Source organism: Chironomus tepperi, unplaced genomic scaffold (genome assembly GCF_022539635.2).
Source record: "Chironomus tepperi strain 1889 unplaced genomic scaffold, CSIRO-AGI_Ctep_v1 contig_161, whole genome shotgun sequence".
Classification (NCBI taxonomy): Eukaryota; Metazoa; Arthropoda; class Insecta; order Diptera; family Chironomidae; genus Chironomus; species Chironomus tepperi.
The window spans coordinates 1,038,053-1,061,047 of NW_027226283.1; the positions used below are offsets into that span (position 1 = coordinate 1,038,053).

The 22,995-nt window shown below is 30.4% G+C and overlaps 4 protein-coding genes and 1 long non-coding RNA gene across 7 annotated transcripts; 3 read left to right on the top strand and 2 right to left on the bottom strand.

Annotated features, from left to right (window-relative positions):
• Window positions 1–2,369: 2,369 nt before the first annotated feature.
• Window positions 2,370–2,695, top strand: LOC139088070 (uncharacterized). The gene is made up of 3 exons (XR_011544186.1): window positions 2,370–2,443; window positions 2,529–2,558; window positions 2,630–2,695. It is a non-coding gene; the product is annotated as an uncharacterized lncRNA (long non-coding RNA).
• An 80-nt stretch (window positions 2,696–2,775) lies between these two features.
• Window positions 2,776–5,872, top strand: LOC139088132 (carboxypeptidase N subunit 2-like; the record flags this gene model as incomplete). The annotated part of the gene is made up of 10 exons (XM_070637191.1): window positions 2,776–2,864; window positions 3,255–3,398; window positions 3,605–3,747; window positions 4,399–4,563; window positions 4,646–4,967; window positions 5,028–5,114; window positions 5,172–5,265; window positions 5,345–5,444; window positions 5,500–5,519; window positions 5,583–5,872. Coding segments are annotated over 10 exons (1,365 nt in total), but the record flags the coding sequence as incomplete, so codon positions are not given.
• Window positions 5,873–6,294: 422 nt separating this feature from the next.
• On the bottom strand, window positions 6,295–14,380 carry LOC139088177 (borealin-like). Of its 3 annotated transcripts, XM_070637256.1 has the most exons (6): window positions 11,937–13,030; window positions 9,983–10,188; window positions 7,976–8,189; window positions 7,623–7,800; window positions 6,982–7,118; window positions 6,295–6,917 (listed from the first exon to the last, which is right to left on the bottom strand). In XM_070637256.1, exons 1-6 carry the CDS (start codon window positions 12,001–12,003, stop codon window positions 6,802–6,804), a joined length of 918 nt encoding a protein of 305 aa, XP_070493357.1. In that variant the 5' UTR covers window positions 12,004–13,030; the 3' UTR covers window positions 6,295–6,801. The 3 variants fall into 3 exon arrangements, with proteins under 3 accessions (XP_070493357.1, XP_070493359.1, XP_070493358.1); XM_070637258.1 differs by lacking the exons at window positions 6,295–6,917; window positions 6,982–7,118; window positions 7,623–7,800; window positions 7,976–8,189 and adding exons at window positions 13,323–13,704; window positions 13,850–14,065; window positions 14,125–14,380 and having other exon boundaries at window positions 10,054–10,188; window positions 11,937–13,261; XM_070637257.1 differs by lacking the exons at window positions 6,295–6,917; window positions 6,982–7,118; window positions 7,623–7,800; window positions 7,976–8,189 and adding exons at window positions 13,323–13,716; window positions 13,850–14,065; window positions 14,125–14,380 and having other exon boundaries at window positions 10,054–10,188; window positions 11,937–13,261.
• Window positions 14,381–14,648: 268 nt separating this feature from the next.
• Window positions 14,649–15,980, top strand: LOC139088185 (nuclear speckle splicing regulatory protein 1). The gene is made up of 2 exons (XM_070637270.1): window positions 14,649–14,755; window positions 14,819–15,980. The coding sequence occupies exons 1-2, from the start codon at window positions 14,738–14,740 to the stop codon at window positions 15,878–15,880; spliced, it is 1,080 nt and encodes a 359-aa protein (XP_070493371.1). The 5' UTR covers window positions 14,649–14,737; the 3' UTR covers window positions 15,881–15,980.
• ND-42 (NADH dehydrogenase (ubiquinone) subunit ND-42) lies at window positions 15,877–17,570 on the bottom strand. The gene is made up of 3 exons (XM_070637269.1): window positions 17,446–17,570; window positions 17,048–17,303; window positions 15,877–16,986 (listed from the first exon to the last, which is right to left on the bottom strand). The coding sequence occupies exons 2-3, from the start codon at window positions 17,273–17,275 to the stop codon at window positions 16,021–16,023; spliced, it is 1,194 nt and encodes a 397-aa protein (XP_070493370.1). The 5' UTR covers window positions 17,276–17,303; window positions 17,446–17,570; the 3' UTR covers window positions 15,877–16,020.
• Between the last annotated feature and the right edge of the window lie 5,425 nt (window positions 17,571–22,995).

Here is a 22,995-nt window from a genome sequence, read left to right on the forward strand (position 1 = left end):
TATCACTTTTAATTTTTCTCTTCCTTTTTTTCCTCTTGCTTGCTTGCTTACTTTTTTTTGGAAAGTCATGACTGTAGAAATATTCATCTTTCACTTGATTGACTCATAAGAGATTATAACATAAGTTGTTAAAATGCATATGTGCGTGTAATGTACTCATGCTGAAAAACACCATATGTGTTATGACAACTTTTCTCGACATAAAGCTACAATTCCTATATTGCTTTTATCGATTTAAAATTCTTCAGATCAGATTATGAATCTTCTGAATAAAAAATCTCACGTTCAACCATCCGTCGTCGCGAATAAAAAGTTCCTTTTTGACGATTTTCATCTTTTATGTTTGTCATGGTAGATCAAGTGAGCTTAATGGAATATCCTTTTGGAAAATAATCAGTACATATATGACTTGTGGATCTTAATTATGTGTGTGCTCATTTTCGATCAACACTTCAAGTTTCCCGAACAGCGCAACGTGTTTGTCGACATTGTGTCGCTCGGGCTTACGATTACAAAATTATATGCTTAAAATTTAGACCGAAATTCATCATATTACATTCATGTCATGTAAATCACAAATGCTTATCACATCAAAATATGGACACATATCGTATTGCTTTAAATATATGTTTTGGGTTCCTTTACAAATTTTCACATCTGTAATACTGGGTTAAATCTCATTATTTATACACATTGACCTATTAACTCTTCTGTATCACGAAATATATTTTAAGCAAAGATTGAGAGTCATGTATGATAGGATCAAAAGTTTTCGAAACAAAAGCTTCTATACAAGAAATCATACACGTGTGAAAATAATCAATCAAATTCGTTTGTATGTATGCTACATTTTTGATTAACTCGAAATTTACGTGACTTTCTCGACAATGAGGAATAAATTGCTTACGCATTTATTCTAATTGTACATAAGTACCTTGTCTGTTGTCGTTATGTCAAACTTTTCATATTCTCTCATATATTCACTCAAAAACATGTTAATAAATATGTGCAGTGCACCGAACAAATGAAAACCGCAGTCTGAATGAATGAGCTCAAAAGTATGACTGAAAATTTTTAGAGAGTCTATCAATAGAATTCCTCGTTGGTTGTTCATTAATGATGTTCAACAATTAGTGGATATGAAGTTTAAGAATGTGAAAAATCCATAGAATCTTTATAAAAGTTCAAGATATTCTCAAACAAAAATGTTGTAACTGTCAAAAAATTTGAATTTTTGTAAACACTAACACATTGAAGGAAAATTGTTAAAATTTGATTTGCAAAATTTGATACCATTTACTGAATTATCTTAGTACAGAACCATTGCAAACACTTTGTTATCCACTACTCTAACTAGCTGAAGGAAAAACATTATGTATCTATTGATATTTAGGTAAAAATTTGAATATGTAAATTTATAAATATTTTAGTTTGTGTTAGTGTGTACTTTGTATGAGAACATCATCAATATATCATGTGCACGACGACGTCAATAGTGAATGACTCCAAAGCGAAATGGAAAATTGCTAAAAAATTCATTGTCGGCATTACGTCAAAAAGAATTAAATTCTGTTTCTTATTGCCGTCATTCATTTCTTAAGTAGTCAGTATCAGAAAGAAACAATTTCTTTCAAATTAGGAAGTCGGAATCTATTTGCGCCAAATTATTGGATGTGCCGTGAATTCTTAAAATCTAAATCTTGAGTCTCAAACGGATGCGTAGCTTGTTTTGCTAAGGATGAATAAGAAAAATGAACATTTTCAATTCAGATAAATTACATCGATTTTATTGAAGTTCATGGAAGCAATTTAAAGAAAAACTTTGCAAAATTGAATGTTAAAATTCAGTTCAAATTTTCTTCTATTACTATCGGAGGTACTGAAATGTAATTGAGACGATATGATGATGATGATCCTTTTCAAAGAGAAGCGTTAAAACTTTTTGTATACGAAGCTTATTTAAATTACCCTTTTACACTTAATTAAATATGACTAGTCATATATAGACATCTTGCTTACAAAGTTGATTGATTCAACAATATAAATGAGTAACTGAGACGTTCTTAAAGATTACAGATTACTTAATTAGATTATAATGTATACAATTTAATATAATCACAATAGATACATAAAATACATTTTTCAATTAGCAGAACGGAAAAGAATAATTTTCAATGTTTAATCAATCTTTATCTGTATGTAAACATTTCAACAGAATCTCTTCAACAGATTATACATTCATATTTAGTATTATAGCGCGACTGCCATAAACATCATGTTTAAACTTTTGTTATATTTCTATTTCTTTTTGTGTCTTATAAGAAGAAAGTTTGATGATTTGTCAAGTGTTCAAGGCAGTATTATTTTGGGAAATGTCGGAAGCAATTCAAGCTTAACTGATTCAAAAGCTCCAGAACTTTTTTTGGAACAAAGACTAGCGGATGTAATCTATTTTTCATTTTTTTTAAATATTAAAGTCTCATTTTATGAGAATCTGGAACTAACTTGTTAATATTATTAATTGGCAGATTGAGAGAAGGTTAACATCAGTTGAGCAAGTAATTAAAAAATCCTTAAAATACAGTAGAGTAAAAAGTTAAATTGTTTTAAATGAATTTATTATTAATAGCCTGTATGGAAAATCATAATGGGTCAATCTTTGGATCGAGCATGGGATCGTTGTACTGAAGAAGGATTTTGTCGGTAATAGGCTGCTCGACATTGAATTTAATTAATTTACTTTTACATATTTCATTTACTCAATCCTTTAGCTGTCTGCCAGTGCTGAAACAAATTAGTTGTTGGCATCTAGGCTTGAAAAATATTCCATCGACACAGTCTGTTCCAAACGATATCACCCATATGTGAGTACAGCAACTTTTATGTTTCATTAATACGAATGTTTGGCATTCGTGCCTACATAAATTTATTTATTTATTTAACAAAACATTTATTAAAAATTTAATATTATGATATCGTCATCATGATAATTGTGAACGACATCCTACACAAACTTTAAAAATTGTTGTCAACAATCTCGCAGAATATTGAAAAAGGACATAAATTGTAATAGCTGTATCGCAGTCATTGCTATCCAATTTATTTTTTAATAATTCAGAACTTTGATCGTAAATGAATTTTAGTCATCGGTTCTCGCAGATGTTGGCAATTTAAAAAGAAAATTGACATGGTCAATTTACGATATAGACATTAAAGTCTTTAATGAATTATAAATTTCCGAATTAATTTTTTAGTGATCTTTCATATAATGAATTGACAACATTACATCGGGATACATTCCGAGGTTTAACACATCTTACAATTCTAGATCTGTCTAGGAATCGGTTGAATTTCTTACCAAATGATTTACTTCTAGATTTAGATAGCTTATCAACTCTGTAAGTAATCCATTATCTGACTGAAACGAGGGAACGTTCGGAAATTAAGTAACTCTAAAAAATATCGATTTTGGATCCTCCATCAAACCGTAACTCTTTGTAACAAAATCATGAATCAAAACTGAGATCATCCTTCACCTCCTAAGCGTTACTTAATTTCCGACCGATCCCTAAACTTTTTAATATAATGCCATAAAATTTTACAGACGTCTTCAAGAAAATAATCTTCAAAGAGTTGACAATCAGCTGTTTTTGAAGCTTCGAAGCTTGAAGATATTAGACGTCTCAATTAATCACTTATCAAATGCCTTACCTCTAGAGCTCTTCCAATCAATTTATCACATCAAAGGTAACGTCTTTAAGAAATGTTGTAAATCCTCTTGTATTGGTATGTCTGTGAGTTATCAGTAAAAAAATTCATATTTCGAGATTCATGTAAGCTGCAAATTTGACAGTAATCTCCCAAAATAAAGTATGAGCTGTAGTGACTCGTCCGACCTACGCATATTTCAATGTTTCCCTTACAGTGATAAGGTGACAGTATACTTATAGAATACCAGAACTTGAAGTCGACTAAAATTTTATTTGGAATTGAGTCGACCTGAATCAGCTTTTCCATACAAGATAAGAGTCGACTTCGAGCTCTGACGTAATTCAATATGTGTCAATCGGGTCGATGTTACATTGGTTTGATTCCTGAGAATTGAGATACTGTAATACCCATCAAGCATTTATGACTCAGTAGAAGTTTAATTGCATCATACCTGGACTTTAAAGTAAGATGGACATAAACTGGTCATACTATTATAAATCCCATTTTTAATGGCTGTCTATTGAGAATGGTACTTAAGATAAGCAGCTATAAAATGGAAAGTATTAATATTGAAAGTAATTCTCGCCATTCATAAGAAAATAACAGGATAATGCTGAAAAATTCCATCGATAGCTTAATATATCAAGAAATCATAAAAAAAATCTGATACCTTTGTGTGTTTATCAGTTATAAATTTTAGCAACAACAAGCTGAAAAAGCTACCTCTTTTACTTGAACAGTCTGAGCTGGAAGGATTGGATATTTCAAAAAATGAGATTTGTGCCATAGACAATAAGGATTTATATGAATTGAAAAAGCTGAAAACATTAAGACTCTCGGAAAACTCATTAGGTGTGTATTATATTTATCAATAAAAAATAGATTAAGGTCAGTTGAAGATTATTGATAATATTCATATTCATAACAATCTTAGATGAAATCTCCGATGATGCCTTTGTTAATCTGGTATATCTGCAGCATTTATATCTGAAGAAAAATTTTATAATTCACATTAGCGAAAGCCTTTTTAAAAGCTTAAAGAATCTTGTGATATTGGATTTGGCAGCAAACAAAATTCAATCGATACATCCTTTTGCTTTTCACAGCTTGAAAAAGGTCACTGAGCTTCATTTAAGTCAAAATTTCTTAAATCATATACCAAAAAATCTATTTCGTTCAATGAAAGGCTTAAGGCGTTTGATGCTGTTCAGTAATAACTTTAAGTATCTTCATTCCAATAGTTTCGAAGGTTTAAGGTAACAAATGAGGAGATAAATCTGGTCATTACTTTAGTAATAACATTTCATTCCTTCAAGCTCTTTGTCGAGTTTACTACTCAACAATAACAACCTGAAAGATTTTGATGCTGACGTATTTTCACCATTAATAAGCTTATCAAAGCTGTAAGTTATTCATGGCCAATGCTTGATAAATTATCTTATTATTAAAATTAATTTTAGGCGACTTGATTCGAATAAACTCCAGTTTCTGCCAAAAGACTGCCTCGATAATATACCAAAATTAACCAAAATTAAATTAGATAAAAATCCTTGGGTAAGGACAATAAAAAAATACCGACATGATGATTCAATTATTCATGCTAGGCTGAATGGAAAATTTTTTCTTCACACAGCATTGTGATTGTCAGTCAATTTATCTAGCACGCTTCCTGCGAAAAAATTTTGAAAAGTTGTGGAATGGTGAAGCTGGAATACCTTTATGTCTGGGTCCTGGTAAGTTTACATAATTGATGTGAGAAGTGTTGACCCTTAAAATTTATATTTATAGGCGAGCTTGGTGGAAAGCAAGTAAATATCTGTTCAGACTAACATTAATAGCCTTTTTAAAAATAACCATAATTTATTTAAAAGGTTAGCATGTTACGTTTTGATCATCTATGCTATGGTCAATGGTTTTCAATGGTCAATTTAGCAGCTCGAGTGCCAGTAAAAAAGCAGACAACGGATGCGCCAGAATCGTTTTTCCCAAATATTGACATTTTAAATTATCAAGATAAAAGAACGACAGTTGCCACAGAAAAGCCTGATTTTGAGGTAGATCTATTGCGTTAGCCTTTCTCCCTATTGTTCTCTTATCTTCAATTTTCACAAATTTTTTCTCTAAAATCAACGAAGTTTTTAACTGTCAAAAATTTGAATATTTCATTTTCAACACTAACACTAATAAATAATGTTGTCAAAATTATATTAGCCAAACTTTCTACTTTATGTTGGATTCTGGTTGTACAGAAGCATTTCAAATGCTTTATAATACATTATTTTACCTAGATGAAGCCAAAAAACAATGAATCTATTGATATTTGAGTAAAAAAATTGAAGTAATAATTTTTCAAATTTGATTGTTTGTGTTAGTATACAACACAATGTTTCGAATGTTGCTAATGTTTTACCACGTGTGTGGTGAGATTGATCTTGTATTTCACCTCTTGAAGCATTTTTGATGAGAAAAGTTAAATTAAATAAAATTTTGTAAAATACAAATTAGTTTTATTATTGTAAGTTATCATTTTTTTTATCGTACAATATATAACGAGAATTTTTTTAGTAGATTTGTAGATTTTTTTTTCCAATTAGCAGAATGGCTGAAATGCGGATACATCAAATCTAAATTTATACATGATAGTTTAATATCAGTACGATAGCAAAGTTATGAAAAAGGATGTACGTATTTCTAAAATATCAGTTTTTTTTGTTCTTTCATTGTTGTTGTCTTTTCAAGAAGAATCCAGAAGAAAATAATTTCTTAGAAAAATGTTAGTTTAAAAAACTTAGGTCTAGAACTTTTGTTTTCCTATAGCTTCTCATGATTTTGAGAACAAAATAAAATCTACAAAGTTACCATTGCATTTTGTAACTTTATAATTTACATCTCATTTCAAAATATTCAGGTAAAGTATCTAGGATCTTATGGGAGATTATTTAATATATGTTTTGGTTAGTTCCTTAAGGTATGAGATAAATTGAGCAATACTGATAAAATAGTACCACATTGAAAAAGTATGAAAGAACATTTATTCCTTTAAAATAGTTATTATTTCTTTTATGTCAAGTCAATATCATCCACGAATTGTCACCTGTAGTTGATGAGGGATATTAATAATAGAGTATAAATCAGCATGTGATTTAACGGGATCAAAAAATTTGCTGAATCCGTTTCAGAATGCTGTGCTGCTGCTGGATTTTCACCTTTTTATATTTAAAAATAAATTAAATGTTAATATTTGCTGTACAATAAGAAAGACATGCTTACCATTTAAAATATGGACGGTAACTGTAGTCTGTACAGATTCACCTAAAGAACATGTATAGTTCCCATTGTCGTATTTGTTTGCATTCGCAATATACAACCTACTAACTGCTCCCATTGAGTTTAAATTAGTTTTTACACTTTGAATAAGTTATGGATGGATGAAATGGAAGCAGCAAAGAAAGAAACAACAAGAAACAAGAAAAGTTATTGTTAATTGCAATTTACTGAAGGGTATATAAATTAAAAGTTTAGATGTTATCTACAAGAAGCTCTTATCTATTTCTTTTCATATCCCCTAAACACCGCTTTTAAAGCTGTTCATTGTGTATGTAGAAAGAATGGAAAAAGTTTTTTTTGTGTCTTGTGCTTTAAGATTTAGGTACTAAAATGCAAAAGACATAGAACAAAAGATGAAAGAAACACAAAAGAAGATAGGTACTAAAAAATGGAGAATTGTCAAGAGTGCAACATTTCATCTTCTTTCCTTTTTTTGTTTGAAGCAAGTGTCATATTCGCAAGAAATTACAATATTTACGTGCGTATATTAAAAAACCAGCTCCGAGAGATATAAATTTCAGCATGGCAGCACTTTTTTTGACATACAGAAAAAAAAAGTTTCCCTTTCTTTTAACACTTCTTACCTGATTCCACCACGACTTGTGTCATAATTCAGCATTCGCAATCCATGCTTCCATGTAACATAATTTGTTGGTTGTGGCATTTTGCTGATAACACATTTCAATTCTATTGTGCTGCCAGATTTATAGAATTTGTCAGGAGTACGCAACCCTCTTTCGTCTATTATTTCAACACGGGGAACTAAAGGAGGTGAAGGAGGAAAGAAAGTGAAAAAAAAATAAATCGAGTTCTTAAACCTATTTAATGCCATAAAAAATTGGAATCATTTTGATAAAAAATGAGTTTATATTCATTTTTAAATTGTGGAACTGCTGTCGTATTTATATATGTATGATGAAAAATACGCTGTACTTACCTATAACTTCTAATGAAACAACAAGTGCAAGCGAAGGTTGTGTATTCACTTGACATTCAAATTGTCCTTCATCTCTCTCATTTACATACTTTATTTGTAACTGCCAGTCATTGGGAGGTTTAAATTCTATAGAATATCGTGAGTCGCCACTATATGTTGAAGCACCAATTGTTATTAAATGAAGCTGTTCTCCTTTTCTTTTCAGCCACGATACCTGAACAATATTGAAATTATGACATTATACTTTAGTTCCATTGTGTCCATCAAGTAGAACGGTGACCTAACGAGTTTAGTGAAACACTATATATGGGTTTTTTGTGCTAATTTGTGAAAACAAGAAAACAACTTTTAAAAATTTTGTGAAGGTTCCTACACCGAGATATGAGCATTTAAAGATGCAATTTTTGATGTTCTGGATGTCAAAATGTAACTCCAACATAACAGCACCAAAAAATTTGAAACTTTGCTGGTTTTTAGTGCAAGCCATACCCAGTAAAATAAGCCAAAAAAAATTTTTCAAAAAAGTCCCACTGCAAAATTATATCCATTTTTCGATTTAAGTGCCGAAAAAGTAGTCAAAAAATCGGAAAATTTTCACACTTTTTTATGTAAAATCTACAAGCCTTCACCAAAATTCTTTAAACTTCACCTGTTTTTTGTGCAAGAGTATCCTTACAAAATAAGCATAAAATAATTTTTAGATATAGCTTATATGGTAAGATATAGCAGTTTTCCCGTGCAACCTAAGGTCAAAAAAATTAAACTTTTTGATAATTTTGCATGCAAATTACGCCAAACTGTACCAAAATTATTTAAAATTCGCCTGATTATTGTGCATATGTTACTTAGTTATAAAAAAATTTAACTATAGCTAATATATGGAAATATAGCCATTTATAGCAAAATTTTGTAAATTTTTTTGCTACTTTACCTCAAAAATCTGCTGTAACTTTTCAACAATGGCACTTCCAAAATATATTTTTATTTTGAATAAAAACACAAATTATGAGTAGTAAACTGGCCAAGTTTCATAAATTTTTAACAAGATTTACAGTCTTGAGAGTTCAATATCTGAAAAAATTGCGATTTTTACTAGTTTTTTTACTCCTTTACATATAAAAATTGCTATAATTTTGCAAATAAACCTTTTTCTAAAATTCTTTCTATTTTGTTTTAATTAGGAATAAATGCACACAAATTAGACAAAGTTACAAAAAATTTTGTTAATTCCTGTTGAAGTTAGAGCTCGAAATTTAAAAAAATTCTGACTTTTTCACTATTTTGCAAGGGAAAATTGCTATATTTCCATATATTAGCTATAGTTAAATTTTTTTATAACTAAGTAACATATGCACAATAATCAGGCGAATTTTAAATAATTTTGGTACAGTTTGGCGTAATTTGCATGCAAAATTATCAAAAAGTTTAATTTTTTTGACCTTAGGTTGCACGGGAAAACTGCTATATCTTACCATATAAGCTATATCTAAAAATTATTTTATGCTTATTTTGTAAGGATACTCTTGCACAAAAAACAGGTGAAGTTTAAAGAATTTTGGTGAAGGCTTGTAGATTTTACATAAAAAAGTGTGAAAATTTTCCGATTTTTTGACTACTTTTTCGGCACTTAAATCGAAAAATGGATATAATTTTGCAGTGGGACTTTTTTGAAAAATTTTTTTGGCTTATTTTACTGGGTATGGCTTGCACTAAAAACCAGCAAAGTTTCAAATTTTTTGGTGCTGTTATGTTGGAGTTACATTTTGACATCCAGAACATCAAAAATTGCATCTTTAAATGCTCATATCTCGGTGTAGGAACCTTCACAAAATTTTTAAAAGTTGTTTTCTTGTTTTCACAAATTAGCACAAAAAACCCATATATAGTGTTTCACTAAACTCGTTAGGTCACCGTTCTACTTGATGGACACTAGTTCCATTTTCATTATTTAAACCCTATTATGTTCACAAATTAAAGACCAATAAAAATAAGAGATATTCTTCTTACCGTCTTTTCACGTAGATCGTTCACACGACAGTGTAATATGGCGTCATTTCCTAGCTGAGCGGACACATTTACTTGTGATGATGTCTCATCAAAAAAAGGCTCGTTAACAGCTGTTGTTTCACTAATGTTCTCTATGTTATCGTTATATGGTGAGGGTGAGGAAAAGTCATGCCAAAGAATATCGTATGGACTTTTAGTCTCTGGAACTGGAAAGAAAACAATTTTTTTGTATTATAATGCTGAAAAGTTTTTTTTTGTTCTTTTCTCGAAGCACAAAAAAAGGAAAAAGTTTTCCACGAATTTCCTCACAACACATTTTGTTGCTTTTATTTAAGCAAGTTTTTATGTATATATATAAAGGCACAGTGCACATTGATGAATTGAATATATTTTAAAGTCTCTTACTTCCGGAGGCTTTCCGATTTTTCTTCTCTTTTGTGTTATTTCTAATAAGTTTTACTTCATCAATTTTTCAAATTGAGATCGTGAAGTCGAGATAAGTTAATCAAGGAAGTTATGATAATGATAAAATCTTATTGTTCCATTGTGATTTGCGTCCGCAAAAATATTTTAATATGAATAAACTTTGGATAAAATCTGGTATTACCGTAAATTTCTTTCTTTCGCTGGCGGTAAATCATCTAGTCGTGCCTTTATTCTGTTATAAACGATTTTTTATTTCCAGATAGCAGTTATACGCGAGTCAAGAGCGATTCAATGCTCGGTTTGAAATCGTATTAACTATTTGTAGTATGAATATTCATGCATTTATTTGACGACCCTACGGTCCGCTTAAAATTCGACCACAAATCTACATATTATGCATCAGAGACGTAGCCAGACATATTTTATGGAGATTTGGGTTTTATTGAATTATGTGCTTTAAAGCCCTTGTAAATTTAAGAAGATGTATTCGCAGAGATGGAGATTAGTTTTATTTCTATTCCTTCTTTGCACGCCTCCTGTTTTATTCTTTTATCCTGTGGTTAAGTAATGGCTTACGACATAAAATAAATGGGATAGTCAAGTCATGTACACTTGTATCTTCAATTAGATTAATTTTTAAAATTAAATAAGCATTGAAAACTGTTTGTACATACATCATGAAAAGTCAAAGAAATGTAAGCATTAAATACAGACAAAAAGAATAGAATGTCTTTAACAAAGTTCTCAGAAGTAACTCTTTTTATAGCCATTCATGCATTCAATTTTCTTAAAACTGATGTATATCCTACATATCATGAACTGCTTGCAAGCTTTTATCCGCTTTTATAAATTCTAATTGAAGTTTGATGGCAAGCACAGTAGTGAGCTGCTCTATTGATTGAACAAAGGTCGCATTGAATAGTTTGAAGTGGTTTTACAGCTTGAGTATATGAAATTGGCAAAATGGATTTTTGAGTTGTAGTGAATGAAATTCGCATGTACTGTTCATTAATGCACATTCTGTACGAAAGTAGGTTATGAAATGATTTAATTTGAAAATTTACTCAGATACGCAGCAGTAAACATCTTATTCTGTATGATTCTAGAACCCTTTTCTGACCGATAACAGCTCAGTACAATTAATTCATTTCTTAATGACTTTTCGACCTGATCTGGTAAACTTCCAAGAAAATTAAACGTAAATATTTCATTAAAATTTCAAAAAAAAAAAATTACATCCGTTTCCGCTACTAATAGGCTTTTTGTGAGTTCAAAAGGCTTTTATTTCAAAAATTAATATTGGAACCGACTAAAAAAAGGACGTTGGCGTAGAATTTTAATAATTTCAATTTTCAAAAAAATTCAAAAGCTCTTTCCTTTATTTCCTCTTGTATAATATCGTTCAAAAATGATGGATAGACTCACATAAATGAAAAGAAAATGTACATGCATACGATATAGCTTTAATGGATTTTTTATTGTTCAAAAAATATAAAAAATAAAAAGTATGGAAATAATATGCTCTTACCTATTATCATTGATCCTTTAATATAAGTTATACAAAGAAAAGCAATTATCCACTGCATATTGTACATCAGGTCATTGTACACTTGCTGTATGCTGAAAATCCTTTAATCTTTGATATTACAATTGATATTTATTATATTGGATGTCCACATTACTTTATTCAAACACAAGATTGTTAATACTAATTAATTTATAGCAATAGCTTGTTTATATAGAAAATATTGTCACTGTTCTGTCCTTTTCTTTTATTACTTAACTACTATCTTCTATTTAATTATAATCAAATTTTTGCGCACAAAGAACATTCTGTACACACAACTGTTAAAGAAGAAGATTTAATTTATGTTTATTCAATTTCCTTTGGCATTTACTCATAGCATAAATCAATCATGTTATCTTTTAATAGTAAAAGTGAATCTTGTGCATCCGCTGCTGTTAATTTTATTATCTCCATATGATTTTTTAATTAAATTCTTTTATATATTCAACTAGATATGTTATCATTAATACTGTTATGCACTAAAATCATAATTTGGTCTTCACTTGAATTTCCGTACATAAATGTTGAATTTTTCAAATTTTCTTTAAAATCCTTTAATTTTTGACACATTCCTTTTTGCTAATTTATTGCAAAATGGTTGGATTACACTTAGCAGCACGTATCGTTCATCCTTTATAAAACATCAAGTCACAGTAAATTGTTAAAATCATTTCTATGATTTGCTTGTTTTCAAGTTACTTTGACGTATCTTATTCTTTTCAGGTCAAACTCTACTATTTCATTCTAGGCTTGATGCAAATTTTCACTGATTGAGACGAAAAGTGAAACAGTTGTGAGACAAATATTTCTATGCTGTGCGCATGTTGATAATTTTGATTGTACTAGATCCGAGTGGATTTTCAAATTTTCATGGATGTTAAAAAATATTCGATTGATAATGAACAGTTTTTCATAAAAATTATTTAATAAGCAGGTGAAAAAATTAGTAGGAATCATAAAAATAAAAACTTATTGATAATAATGAGTAATAAAAATAAAGTCTTTCCTAAAAAGTCGGCAACAAAAAGAGCCGTTATCCAAAACAAATATGACACTTGCAAAACTATAAATATGAGAAAAAAATAATTTATGACTTCATTCGATTATCATATGCTTTCATAAGCATGTCCAAATTATTTTTGAGCGTATGCAAATGTGTAATTGTATCACTATCAATTTTTCTAATAAGGCTGGCATTCAAATGTGATGGATCCATGTTTTCGGGACGAACTGAGAGTATTCCATTGGCAACAGGTATGTTGACGTTTGCAGTCCTTTCGATTATACTGTTAAAAAGTAAATTGAATTAGGGTACAAAGTTTAAATATTAAATTTATGTTGACATACTTTGATGTAAGGATTGGACTTCCTTTAACGGAAAATGCAACTTCTCCTGAACGTGGATGTCGAAGAATTGAAACTGGGGTCATTGGATTGATTTTAGGTACTATTGTGTCTACTCGATCAGCACTTGCAGCTCTTTGGTGTGTTGGCTTTTGTGCTGGAGTACGATATTTTGAGCGCGAGGCATGAGATGAGGGCAATGGAGTTTTCTGTTTCATTTGATTCATCATCGATCGTGGACCTGGTGTTGATAATGGAACATTGCTCGCTGACTGACTGCGTCTACGGGATTTGAGTGTTCTCAAAGGAGCAACGATTGAGACGTTTCCTTTTTGAGTGGAAGATTTATCAAATTCGGATTCAGAAGTTTTATATCCAACATCCGCTGTAAGATATCCTTATTATATTAACAATAAATGAGAAAAGATAGATAGTATAGAGAGAAAGAATGTTAGTGATGAGAAGAAATGAAATGTTAAAGATGAAAGGTGAACAGTGAAAATAAAAAGAATTGATTAAGCAGAAAGTACCTTCATCAGGTTTCTGTATTGTGTCCTTAACAGTCATATTAAGATCATGAATTGTTTTTTCTGCTGAATCAGACAACGATTTCATATGCTTTATTTCTCCCATAGTTTTCAACAAAATGTATGGTCCTAATTCCGTTTTAAAGTTTTCGATTTCAGTCTCGGCATCTTGTAGATTCTTCTGATGTGCACTTCTTATTGATTGTAACGAATTTTCGACTAATAATGAAATACACATTTATAAGCTACAAATTCATATTTAGTGCAATAGAACTTACATTCAACATCAAAGTCACGAAGAATATCATCCAATTCCGATGTATTCTCACGAGCTCTTTTGCTTGCTGCTACTTTCGGTAATTTTGTGCGAGGCATTGTTTTTTCAAATTTTTCGTAATTCTATCAACTTTCCTAATGTATTTTCTTCAAAATCGTACACCTTTACGTTGTTTCTTACTTAGGAGTTTGTTTAATTATGATTAAAAAGCGTGGAAACTATATAAATAATTAAATATTTTAAATGTTAAAACTTGCTATGTTTAAAATTATTCCGTTGAGAAAGTTGAATTTGAACCGGTTCATTATTGTTTTGAAGTTTTTATGACCGTTACACTTGTGAAAGTTATTAATAATTTTTAAAAGTTTAATTTAAATCAAACCAATGTTTTCAATATTTCAGGTAATAAATGCATAAGAATTTAGAATATTTTACACCAATTCTGTTTGATTCTCAATAATTAACAATATTTTATTCAAAATATGATTTGAGAATACCGGTTATTGAAAATTTGAATAATCAAATATTTAGTGTAAACATTGAGATCTGTGATTTTAAAGAAATATTAATTTGTGCAGTATCTAGCCTGTTTTAAAACTATAATTAAATACAAAATGGCAAAGCAATATGGGGTAAGTCTTAAAATAATCAAATTACTTATTGAATCAATAGTAATGGCTACAAATTTGTTTTAGTTAATAAAAAAATCGAATGTTTTCGGTTCCTCTGACTCGGAAGATGAATCAAACAGCACAGCAGTTAAGAAACAGCCAATTTTACAACCGAATATGCTTCAGAAAAAACAGATCCAAAAGATGCATGAACAGGCTGTCGAAGAGGATCCAAATATATTTTTATACGATGAAGTATATGATGACATTCAGAATAAAAGAAATGAAGCAAAAATTCAGAAAAAGTCACAGGAAGAAAAGAAACCTAAATATATCAAAAAACTCATCGAGACTGCTGAAAAAAGAAAGAAGGAATATGAGAGACGAGTTGAGCGGCAGGTACAGAAAGAAAGAGAAGCTGAAGGCGAAAAATTCAAAGATAAAGAAATTTTTGTCACATCCACTTATCGCAAGAAACTCGAAGAAATTAAGGAGGCAGAGTTAGAAGAGAAACGACAAGATTATTTAGAATCAATTGGAGATGTCACAAAACAGGCAGATCTTTCAGGATTTTACAGACATTTGTATTCACAGAAATTAGAAACTGAAAAGAAACCAGAAGAAATTGATTCCAAACCTGAAAAAGTTGATTCCAAGCCAGAGGAAGTAAATTCAAAATCAGAGGAAACAAGTTTAAAACGTCCAAATGACACTTCTCAGAAAAAGAAGAATTATAGAAAGCGCGAATCATCGAATGACGAAGAACCAGCAGTTAATGATAAACCTGATGAAAAACCTGCCAAAACAGAGCATTTAAATTCAAATTTAGATGCTGACAGTGATTTTTCAGTGGATTCAAGTAGTGACGAATCGGATAGTGAAAAAAAGAAGAAAGTTGAAAAGAAAATTCCAAAAGAAGAAAATGTATTCAAGGAACCGATGAAAGTAGACGAACCAAATGAACAAATTGAGATCCAAAAGCCAGTTGTTACCGAAAAAATAGAGGAAGAGATTGACGAAATAGAAATCGAACCGAAAAAACCAAAAATTGACATTTGGGCTAAAAGAACTGTTGGGGATTTATTTTTGGAAGCTGTAAAGCGATATTATGAACGAAAAGCATTGAAGGAAAGTGGCATGAGTTAACGTAGAATATTGACATAAGACGAAATTTATTATGAACTGGCTTATGTACAAAATATATGCTTGATTTCTAGCACAATAAATATCTTTGAATGATGTCTAATCTTGTATGTTCCTTCAAATTTTTATTATTTTAATTCAATTTACTTGAAATCAAATCGATATTTAGTTTTTGTTAAAATTCCGCTATCTCCCATATCTGCATTGTATCCATGGATGTATCTTTCACCTGGAGCATGTGAATAGACATCGCGTAAAGCTTTAGCGTCATCTGCTTCACGAATAAGCTCGGGAACATCAAATCTTGGGACATTAAAGTAATTCATAACATCGGCTTTATCTGATGTATAAAGGATTCTCTTTTCGCACCATTCCCATTCTGTCATAATTCTCCAGTCCTTCATCTTTTCATCGTAATGTCCAAAACGATCGAAATCAATTCGTTCAATATCCTCAACTACGACTTCAGTTTCACCACCTTCAGTCCAATCATATACAAGTAATTCAGCATGATTAGAGATATCCTTCAAGAAACGTTGCTTATATCCAGTTTCAATATCACCTAAATATTGATCATTAAAGACTTTTGATTGAATTTCGTAGTCAATCTTTCGTTTCTTGATGTTTTCTTTCACTTGTTTGACTGGAACATCAAGGTAGATGACAAGATGTGGTTTCATTAATTCTGGCAATGTATGATTTCGCAAATCATAATACACAGAACGAACACCTTTTGAGATGTAATTGCTGCGCATCAAAGCTTCAACAAAAACGAAATCAGAGTAAGGAGAACGATTACATACAACACCTTGTCCAGTTGAAAGGATATGAGCTAAGGCATCAATATAATTGCTTACGCGGAGCATGTACATTCTAATCTGGAAGGTACCGACACTACGATGATTTGGTTGTAAGCAAAACTTTTTGTTGTCAAAGCTTTTAACATTTTCTGGGAGTTGATCATCGAGTTTTCTCAAATCATATCCATAAGCGTTGACATAAATGTCATCCATTGTTGGTGCTGGCATGTATGTCATTTCTAATTCTTCAGCAAGTTCTTTTGCAAATTTAGTTTTTCCAGAACAAATTGGACCTTCAACACAAATCATCTAAAAATAATAATTAATTATGATAAATATTCTTTATGTTATCAATTGTTAATGAGTTTACTTTTGAATTATCGTCGAATCTTTTAGTTGTCTTGTCTAAAAATGCACTCCAAACATCATATTCTTTTGTTTTGTAAGGAAATGGACTCGGCTTAACAATTTTATTTTCTCCTCTTAAAGTTTTTCCCGAAATTCCGCATACTTTGATGATAACAGGAACATTTGCTTTAACAAGAGGCTTTGCATTCCCCTTAATTATGTTCACGCTAAAGCGAAGAACTCCAGCCATGATTTATGTTGTTGTTTTTGGGTAAATCCTGCACAAAATATAAATTAATGGAAGTTAGATAACACTTTTTCTATTTGTCATTTACGAGTTTTACAATAAATTTTGGATATTCTACGGAACAATAACTAATCTATAAACTGTAAGTACTAATTATCTACGCAATTTATTACCAAAATATGTTTATATTCCGATTTTAAAGAATATTTTATGTTGAAGTCATTGGATTTTTACAGCAGAAATAGGGGTCGTTCGCTTGTGATGTATCCTCTTGTTATGGGGAGGGGGTCATTTTTCGTGTTACGAAATAAAATTATTCTGGCATTCAATGTGTGCTGTGTAACCTGAACATGATCAGGGTAAATTTACAGTTTTCATTTTGACATTACTATTGAAATATTCCTATTATAGCAACTGCTATAAAAAATGTGCTTAAGTTTATTCCCCCTAACTTATGATTTTCTTATAAATTCAAATTTTTATTGACCGTTGAATTGATTTTTTAATTAAAATTTTGTACTGGAATTAAAAATTCATTAAAGGTGTCCAATGAAAACTTAAATAGAAATTTCCAAGAAGAACTGAATACATTTTAAATCTTTACCTTTTTGCACTTCCCTTTGAAATTTTTTTCTGAATGAAAAAGAAGAGAACTGTTCATTTACAGTTAGACAACTGACAAAATGTAGGTATATACGTAAAAAGATTTTCCGCATGTGTGATTTTCAATGGAAATAAAATTAAAAATTTAATATTTTATTAAACCAAAATATTGTGCTAAGATAGTAATATTTTGACTTGCAATAGAATGCGATAGAATGAATTTGGGTTGGATTTATTGGGGATTATAAAATACAGTGTTACATACAAGTTTGGGTTACAGGGACTCTTTTTATTGGTGTACGTATGCTTGAGATTAAAGGAATGATTTTTTCACTGCAAAAACGTGCTACTTTCTGTACATAAAAAGAACATTTGTATTCCTTCTATTGAGCAGCTAAAATAACAATTTGTAATTGATATAGGTGTGATGATGATGAAAGCATTGAACAGGATTTACAGACATCGTTTAGGAAATGTTATTTTTAACAGAGATTTTCCTTTCCTTTCTTTGATTTTGTTCTCTTCATTCATATTATTGGAAGTTGCATCCATCTCTTCATCATTCTCATGAACTCATACGGACCAGTCTATTCTTTAACTTTTGATTCTCTAAGTTCATTAAACAAACATTATTTTACATAGCATTCCATAAAATATTTTCGAACCCTCCTGATAACATTCCTTACTTTTTCATATGAAATCTGTATTACGTTCCTGATATCATTGAGGGATGCGGAAAATCTAAGATTAAACCGTGAAAATTTCATGAAGGATTCGAATGATACGGTTTGCATTGCATGACACGGTGCAAGTGTTATTTTAGCTTGTATGTTCACCAGCAATAAGATGCTACAAATAATAAAAAAATGTGCGTTTTTTTCTAGCAAAAGCATAAAGAATTGAATTGGTTCTAGTGATTTCAATGCATGAGTTAAGGAATGTATAGAATGTAAATTTCATTCTCTTGTAATGAAAGTGGAATAAAAATGTTAAATCATGGATCTTCTGAATACTTTTTATTATCGACAGAATCATTCATTAAGTAGCATGAAGTAATGCTATGAAAAAAGTAAGTAGTTTGCGTCCATTGGACTTGAAAACTAGTATCAGGAAGTTTAGAATCGACCATAATGGCAGTCCACGACATTTATGATGTTTACTAGATCGGTTGACTTTAGATGTTCAATAAAAACTGAGATATGTATATCCTGCTATAAAAATGCAGATGAATACCCAAGTTGCCTTTAAAGACATTAAACTGTTCCTTTATAAGCATACAGTATATCCTCGACAATTTAATCGCAAAATCATGTTTTTTAAATTTAAACTCAGTCTGGAAAAAGAATCAATACTGCAATCATTGTATACAGCAAAAACATCGACAATACATTTTTGTTATCAGCCATAAATGAAACGCCTGTATCTCAAAAAAATGGTTACATGAAAAGAGATTCGAACAGACATCGTGAAACTTCAAGTACTTACCTAATTCTAAAATGTTAAAGGTGATCGAAAGAAGAGGAAAAAAAAGCCAGTGAAAATTCAGGTTTAATACGAAAAGTAGCAGATTTTTAGACTGCTAATTTTTTCTCATTAAATTTCAGAAAATCTGGGAAGGTTTAATGCTTGGATATGGAAGGCGTTTTCATAAGAAACTCCATTGTCTAAAGTTATGAGATGAACCAGATAAAACATTCTTCCTCTCATTTTAACGTTTACTACACAAAAGTTTTATGCTACTATGGCATGTATATACATAAAAAAAACATCATAAGAGACTGAAGCAGCTTATGATTACTTTATAATTATATAATATTTTTTCATTCATATTTTTATAACAAAAAGTTCATTCATAAAAGAAGAATGAGTTTATTATAATAATTTAAGATCCACTATGTATCTTCCCGTTTCTTTAAACCCATTGATTAAAGCTATTGATTGAAAATGCTATTCGCGATGCGATTAGATACGCACATATGATGTTCTCCAAGATAAATATTAGTAGAAAACAAAGCAAAATTTAATCAACATGATTAAAATAAAGTCCTAATGAAAAGTGTGAAAAGCAGTACGTGATTTGGTGATGTTGCATACTTGGATCATAAAAAATGGATGTATGAAAATATTCTAATGAATGAAAATGGAAAACATTTTCTTTTTCTTACATATTCCACACATATATAGCAAGCATCGCTCAGCAATTTTTCCGACAAAACCGTACAGCAACAAAAAAAAAAAAGTCCTAAGCGAAAAAAATAACAGGAGAGAAAAAAGAGCTGAAAAATAATTTTATAGAGATGTGGAGTAGTAAAACAACAACAATAACAAGCCCCGTAATATACCAATATATATTCAGATAGAACCAGTCGTCTTATAATAAATGGAATTTTCATCGCACTTCTGCTTCTATAGAAAACAACATACTTTATTGTTGGGAACATAGTTTCATCTCAGTGGCCCTCTTCAGGCAGTTTTCCGAAGCTCTGAATGTTTAAGGGAAATATTTTCAATAATGGAAAAGTCTTTATCATTTCAATGGATTTTTTCTGTAAATTTCACTACTGTATCTGAAAAAACTTGTGACAAATTCTAAAAATAAGACCTAATAAGAACATTTCACACGTTTTTTGAAGGGCTTCACTTTAAAGTATATATTTTACGTTTCATTTTATGACATTTTCGATAGCTTTAAGTTTTTCTTCAACATTTTTTCTTTAAAAAGGAAATCTTTTCAACTGGATTGAGTTATTTTTTTTTTGTTTTTAAATGGCAGGAATAATAATTAGGAGAGTAAAATGGATATCCATTGTTTAAACTTTTTTTTCTTGAGTTCCGATGCTTCAAAAGCTAGAAAAACTTTTAGTTATTCAAATCAAAATGAGATCCAGAACTGCGCTCATTGAGGATTCGACAAACTCCCGTACCCGAAGTTATATACAGGAGGACTTAAACTACCAAGTCTTAGTGAATTTTGATACAACTAAATACGAATGGAGGAGATAGTAAGAAGTTACAGAATATGATATTTTTATTCTATAACATTAAACTACAGTCTCATTGCTGTTATGCATGCTTTAAAAAAATGGTTTAATACACGAAGAAATTACAAGAAGCAATTTTGATTAAAATATGGAAGTCAGTACACGCCTAAAAATTTACTGAATAAATTATCCGTGGTTGTACAGCTTACTTCATGATTTTTGCAAGCATTTAATCGTCTGTGTAAAAAATATTAATCACAATATACACAAAGATGAAAATCATTGTTTTATTCTTTCATTTGAATCACTTGAATTCCGATTGCATTTTGCACAACTTCTTTCTTATGCCTTCATATTTTTTTTTTTTCATTCGTTTGAAGATAATGCATTTCAAAACTTATGAAGTTTTGGCAAAGAAATTAATGACTTCCTCTTTAAAAAAAAAAGAGAAGTTAAGGTGTGTGATTCGCCCTTTCATAAATTATATTTCCATCAAGGATACATATCCAGCCATTCTAGACAGAACCCCATTCTTGAATGCAAATTTGCATTTTTGTTAATGAATTACTAAGCCTATATATAGGGCAGAGTTGGAATCTAGTGCTCTTTTTACTAAAGAGATATCTTTAGGGCGGTAGTTCTTAAACTTTACAGATTTTGACAAAATGTTAGCGACACACCTGAGTGACGTGGCCACAGTCAGGCAGGGTGTCACAGACTATAATGTGAGTGCCACTTTTTGAGCTACAGCGGAGGACACACTTGAGATTATGTCACGACACAAAAGTGCTTCACAGAGTGAACTTTGAGAAGTACTGACCTATAAAATAAGACTTTTCTTACTTAGTTACTGTAACGATGCTTCTATGTGGAACTTAGGTTGCAAAAAAAGGCTTTCCATTTGACTCTGTTAATGATTCTGTAACCTTGTTTGTTCATATTCTCAGTCCACACGTTTAGTTGACATTTCTAGCTTTTGAGGCTCCATTCCAACCAAGGGTGTTGTAAAAAACTTGTGTTTCTGTCACAGCATTGACGTTCTCTCGGGCATTCCTTAATATGAGAACTCATTGCCCTTTTTTGATCAAGAATTATGCGTGAATTTGGAGTTGTTTTCCTTCTTATTTAAATGAAGGTTGAACTTGCTGAAATATGGCAATATCTTCTCAAATGCAATTTTAAGCCAACTCTGACTGTGTCCGTTAATCAAAAATGATTGCGAATGGCATGTCTCTCGCATAAACATTTTTTGATTTTAATTCTTAAATTGTCTATTTACCGCATTGAAAAGGTAATGTTAATAGCTTATACATATTGTCTTGATAGTTAGCGATAAATCGATAACTTCCTCTCGTAATCTTCTTTACGAATACTCAATCATTTCAATAATTCTTCTTTTCCTATTAAGAAAAAAAAAGATTATTTTCATAAAATATATGTAAGTTTTCAAAATTATAGTCATTATATGAAATTAGCTCTCATACGTTTACTGGAATATTAAAAAAAGAAACAATATGTGCATGTATAGAAAATTATTATAATTAATGCCATCATCATGTGAACAATTTTCGGGATCATGATGAAAATTGATCCTCACATAGTAAAATGCAGTGGAGAGTTGTAATTGTGCACACAATGCGCGTCATGTGCTATGGATGTCATGTATCAAAATCGATGTTCAATTTCATCTGTAATTTTTCTGTTTCTTTTTTCTTGTAGATTATTTTAATTCGGCGACTAAAACAAAATAACAATGCTTTGGTGGAAATAAGCAGTCTTTCTCACGAAACTATAAAATGTCCAATTTCATACCACTTTTTTCAATGAATTTTCATATATTGAAAGGAAGTATATATTTAAACTTTTATCCGCTAACTCATCAGGTATGAAACTAAGGAAGGTATGACTGGATGACCAAATCATAAATGGTTCTCAAAAAAACATAATTATAGGGTTCGTAAAACATAAATGCCATGTTCCAGGACATATTCAACAGTCAGAGGCATATCATATAATTTTTATTCACATAGTAAAGATGTTAAACATTTCTTCATGCCTATAAAGGTAATTTGAAACTTAACTCACAACTGTTTCGACCCATGGAGCAATTATTCATCAACACTTTTCGGTAAGTTATGT

Bases quoted from the DNA above. Each gene is read 5' to 3' on its own strand.
- LOC139088177 (XM_070637256.1), bottom strand. From the start codon at position 12,003: ATGTACAATATGCAGTGGATAATTGCTTTTCTTTGTATAACTTATATT. The intron at 7,801-7,975 runs GTAAGTACAGCG...CACCTCCTTTAG, and splicing joins TGTTTCATTAGAAGTTATAG to TTCCCCGTGTTGAAATAATA. The intron at 7,119-7,622 runs GTAAGAAGTGTT...ACTTATTCAAAG, and splicing joins ACAAGTCGTGGTGGAATCAG to TGTAAAAACTAATTTAAACT.
- ND-42 (XM_070637269.1), bottom strand. From the start codon at position 17,275: ATGGCTGGAGTTCTTCGCTTTAGCGTGAACATAATTAAGGGGAATGCA. The intron at 16,987-17,047 runs GTAAACTCATTA...TATTATTTTTAG, and splicing joins GATTCGACGATAATTCAAAA to ATGATTTGTGTTGAAGGTCC.